Here is a 5216-nt window from a genome sequence, read left to right on the forward strand (position 1 = left end):
TTTTTTTTTTTTTTTTTTGCAGGGAACAGATATTGAAATTATTATCATGAGGTGAATTGTCCCCTGGGTTTGATGGATCAAAAGTCTCTGGGAGTCTCCTGTGGGAGCTGGGATGGGTTTGGAAGACTCTTGTCAAATTTGAGTTGATAATAAAGAACAGGGGATTGAGAATCCCCTCCTTAGGAAATATCCAAGGATAATTCAGGCAGAGGGTCTGTCCCCCTCATCAGTGGGGGCAAGCAGGGTCCACAGGGGTTATTCACCCTCAAATTCCCAGAAATCCCCTGGCTGCCACAAGAGCCGGCAGCTCCCTCCACGCTCCCACTGGTGACACGTGGGGGCCATAAAATGCACTTAAAAAGCACAACCCACCTTTCATGTGCCTCTTTCGGCCTAAAGGACCCCCAAAAATAGCAACATTCCCTCCTCTCCCAGGTTTTTTTTTTGGGCTCCTCCAGAACCCAGGACACCCGTGTTTGGGGGATATAAAAAGCACACCTACCCTACAATTTGATTAAAATACTTCCTGTAGCCGTCCAAGGTTTCGTGCTGCAGCAAAAGAGAAAGGGGAAGAAAAGATGAAATCCCAGGTGGCCCAAGAGCCAGGGGGGGTTTTAGAGATGCCCCAGGGAGGAGGGATGGAGGTACCATGTTGGAGGGAGGCTGCAGGACCAGTCGGGCTTGTTTTCTCCTCTGCTTCCTGTAGTAGCTCTCGAAGGTTTCTCGGGCACCCTGGAAGAGAGAAGAGGTTCTTTCAGGGAATTCAAGTGATCTCAACCCAGAGGTGGCTGGAGATTTAAAATCACTCCATCGTCCAGGATCATCGAGTCCAACCATCCCCAAGGACTGACCCTTGTCCCCAAGGGACACATCCACAGGGATTTGAAATCCCTCCAGGGATGGTGACACCACCTCTGCCCTGGGCAGCTGTGCCAGGGATGGACAACCCTTTCCAGGAAGGAATTTTCCCCAATATCCAACTTAAACCTTTTCTGGCCATTCCTTCTCCTCCTGTCCCTGTTCCCTGGGAGCAGAGCCCGACCCCCCCCCGGCTCCCCCCTCCTGTCAGGGATTGCAGAGCCAGAAGGTCCCCCCTGAGCCTCCTTTTCTCCAGGCTGAGCCCCCCCAGCTCCCTCAGCCCCTCCTGCTGCTCCAGCCCCTTCCCAGCTCCCTTCCCTTCCCTGCACACGCTCCAGCCCCTCAGTGTCTCTCCTGGCTGAGGGTCCCAGAACTGTCCCCAAGCAGGACCAGCCCAGGGTGACAATCCCTGCCCTGGGGCTGGGACACACCATGGTTGGTACAATATAAATCACACATATTATATAAATTAAATAGACTGGATTTAATATCAAATCTCACGTTGCTCCAGCATTTTCCTGCAAAATTCAACTCAAAGAGCGGAAGGCAAAGAGTTTTGCTCCAAACATCAAGTCACAAGCCAGCAGTTCAGCTCTGAGAGTATCTCATGAGTTCTCCTGTATCCGACTCCCAGTGTCACCCTGGAGGTGTGGGATTAGAGGGATACAACCAGCTTCTCTCTGGACCATAACATGGACAAAAATCACACTGATTTAACTGGGGGAGGAATGAAACAACCAATTCCAGTGTCAGCAAAAACAAAACAAGGACAAAGAACACCAAGAGATTCGCGGGAACAGAGGGATGGCAAAGCCACAAACATCAGGGAATTCCAGGCCAGGTTGGATGGGGCTTGGAACAACCTGGGATGGTGGGAGGTGTCCCTGCCCATGGCAGGGGATGGGACTGGAATGAGCTTTAAGGTCCCTCCAACCCAAGGAATTCCAGGAGAAGGTGCCTGTGTGGAGTTACAGCAGTTCATGACACCCATCGGCGCATTCAGGAAAACTACAATTCCCAGCTCATTTTCTCCCACCTCACCTGTGGGTCTGAACCCTCAGAGCACAGCTGGTTATCCCAAAAGCTGAACACCCCACGGGTGTCACCCACCCCCACACTGGGCCCTGACTGGTCCCCTGATGGTAAAACAAACCACCCCTGGGGTGGATTTGTTTCACCATCCAGGCTCCATGTGAGGATCCCACCCCACAGCCAGGAGGCTCCTCAGGGGCCGATCCCACAGGCTGTGGAAACCCTGGACGTTTCATCCCTGCCTGTTCCATCCCCCCTCCCTCTCCACGCCCGCGCTGTTCTCGGTCTGAAATTGGATTCCAAACACTTCAGAAAAAGGGACAACAGCTTCCTTTGAACTCTTGGGAGCCAAAGGAGAGAGAGGGGAGGGGGGGAAAGAAAAAAAACAGAGAGAGAGAGAGAGAGAAATCTCATTTAGAATTCACAAAACAAACAACACGCAACAACAAATATCACCTGAGCGAGGCACCAGCTGTCAACCTGCCCTACACCAGGAAATAAATTAATGAAAAGGCAACCTGATGGTAATTTAATGATTCTCCAGCTGTCCTGGCATTATACAACCAGCCTGCCTCAGGATGCCCTCAGCTGCCAGGGTCTTATGAAATGTCTGCAAGGAAAGCCTCGAGGAGCCATAGCCTGAGTTGCTCCTCGCCTTTCTCCGAGCTACCAGCTCCAGGCTGGAGAGGAATCCAGGCTTGCTGAGGAGCCCCAGAGCTTCTGCCCTTCCCAGGGGTGCTAAAACCCACCCCAAAAACACCTCCTTGCCACCCTGCACTGCAGAGATAAAGTGGGGTCTGTCTCTGAACGCTGATTTTTGTTCCAGGGGGGCACGGGATGAGCAGCTCCCGATCCGTGCTGGGCACATCCAGCAGTGGTGCCAACAGCCTGGCGAGGGACAAACCTGGATTGGGTGCAAATCCCAGCCTTTCTCCTGTGTCTGGGTTAACAATCAACTTGAACCTGTAAGTAACTGGACATTTTAATAAGGAAGATTTAAGAAGGATCTGGGAACCAGAGTTTCCCTGTCCTGTGTCTCCTCTGTGCTCTCCAAAGGTGTTTCCCTCAGGAAAGGGAAGGATCACAAGCCAGAAATGAGGGATCTACGAGGTTAGACCCAGCACAAGGAGGATTGTCACAAATTTTATCAAGCTCAGCAATAAAATTAAGTGACATATTAAGTGATTAAGCCAAGTAATAAATTCAGAGGACTTACAAGCACAGAGCTCTGACCTCCCTTGGAGCTCCTCTCCCAGGCCTGGGAGCTGGGTCCTCTATCCCACCCCACCCTTAAAGGAACCAAATCAAAGATTTTATTAAATTCAGCTGTGCCTCATCTCCCAAAACCTACACAAAAAAAAAACCCCTGATCATCTCCACCCTCATCAACTCACCCCTGGCAGCATCACTGAGATCCTGGAGTGAAGCTACTCAATCAACTGGAGCTAATTAACCAATTAATTGATCTGAGGTGCAAATTCAAACCTGAAGGTGTTTGTTTTTTGGTTTTTTTTTTTCCCATTTCTTTAATAAATCAACTTTGTAACCATCCAAGGCAACAGCACACGAGGTCCAGCCACCTGGCTGACAGTGGCTGGTGGCTCACACGAGACATCGCAGTGGGTTTTATAATCCCATGGAATTTGAGGAGTAATTATTCCCTGCTACTGAACAAGCAGAGGTCGCCACTCCCCCAATATTTTGTGGTGACCTCGAGGACTTACTGGAAATTTGGAGAACAGCTCAGAAACCAAACAGACCTTTAAAGTCCAGACTTTGGAGATTTCTGCTAAGACTGCCCCAAAGCCAGACAGTTCAGCTGGAATTCTGCCTGTTCAGCTCCCCCTCACCACGGATTCCCTCAGGGAAGAAAGGACAAGAAGTCATCCCACCTCATTAAAAGCTTCTCCATTTCATGGAATCACGGAAGGGTTTGGGTTGGAAGGGACTTAAAAGACCATTCCCTGTGTGCTGTCCCTCCATGCCTTGTCCCCAGTCCCTCTCCAGCTCTCCTGGAGCCCCTTTAGGCCCTGCCAGGGGCTCTCAGCTCTCCCTGGAGCCTTCTCTTCTCCAGGGGAACCCCCCCAGCTCTCCCAGCCTGGCTCCAAGAACCAAAATCCCCAATCCCACCATTCACCTCCTTCACCACTGGGACAAACCCCAGTCCAGGTTTCTGTCCCTATTTTTTGGCTCTGAGGAAGATGAAGCATCTGGACCGACATTCCCTGCAAATTGAGATTAGGTTGGATTGGAGTTGCAGAGCAAAAATTTTTTTTCACAGACAGGAGGAGCAGGAGCAAAGACAAGGAATAGCACCACATGCCCAAAAAAAATCATAAAATCCTATTCACATTTTAGTTTCCCTCAAATTTATGGCTCAGAGATCTGCCAATGTGACAAAAACCATTTTCCTCCCAATGCCTTTGTTCCAAGTGTTTTCCTTCTTGAGCCTTTTGTGACTGTCCCAGGAATCAGGGGCTCTCTCAGGAGAGCTTCCTCCAACAAAAAACTCCCCCTCAGAACATCTCTCTTGACCATATTCCCACATTTCATGCTCACACTTTCACCCTTTTCTCTTAAATCCATTCCTCCATCGTCTCCTCAGATACTTTCGTTGCTCAGGACATTACATTATCCTAAAAATGGAAAATATTTCTTCCTCTTGGTGGCAGTTCGAGCTCAGACCACCCAGTTTCCCACATTTGATCTGTTTAAGACCATTCAGCTTCTCAGGTCTTCAGACAATCCATTACTCCTCTGTCTCCTACGTTTTACTGCTGTTCTCCTCTGGGTAAAAACCCCCCAAAACCCAACAAACACATCAACCCCACCAAAAAAAGTGTCCAGAACAGGCCATGAGACCCAAGTGTTTTAGAAATTACTCCTCTGAATTTATATTTATATTTATATTTATATTTATATTTATATTTATATTTATATTTATATTTATATTTATATTTATATTTATATTTATATTTATATTCTGTTCTTCTCCCACAGCCCAAGGGACAGGATAAGAGGAAACAACCTAAAGTTGGGCCTAAGGGAGATTGAGGTTGGATATTTGGGGGAAATTCTCCATGGAAAGGGTTTTCCAGCCCTGGCAGGGGCGGAGTCCCCATCCCTGGAGGGATTTGAGGTGGATGTGGCACTTGGGGACACGATTTAGTGGCAGCCTTGGCAGTGCTGGGGGATGGCTGGGCTTGATCTTAAAGGGCTTTTCCAACCAAAATGATTCTCAATCCTTTAGGATTTCACCCCTTCCTCAATCCCTCTGGGGGAGCTGAAGAATCCAAAGCTCCACTTCCAAAACTGCCCCTTTACTG

General features: G+C 49.1%; 1 protein-coding gene across 1 annotated transcript in view; it reads right to left on the bottom strand.

Moving 5' to 3' along the window:
• LOC114071589 (exocyst complex component 6B-like) overlaps window positions 1–5216 on the bottom strand; it is a gene marked incomplete at both ends in the record, with an annotated part of 58954 nt that overhangs the window by 22106 nt on the left and 31632 nt on the right. Inside the window, 2 exons of the mRNA XM_027909435.1 lie at window positions 503–549; window positions 649–732. Coding sequence (XP_027765236.1) covers window positions 503–549; window positions 649–732 — 131 coding nt within the window. The remainder of the gene's footprint in view (window positions 1–502; window positions 550–648; window positions 733–5216) is intronic.

This window comes from Empidonax traillii, unplaced genomic scaffold, assembly GCF_003031625.1.
Source record: "Empidonax traillii isolate 1590-97213 ecotype Southwest subspecies unplaced genomic scaffold, ASM303162v1 scaffold2128:size72475, whole genome shotgun sequence".
Lineage (NCBI taxonomy): Eukaryota > Metazoa > Chordata > Aves > Passeriformes > Tyrannidae > Empidonax > Empidonax traillii.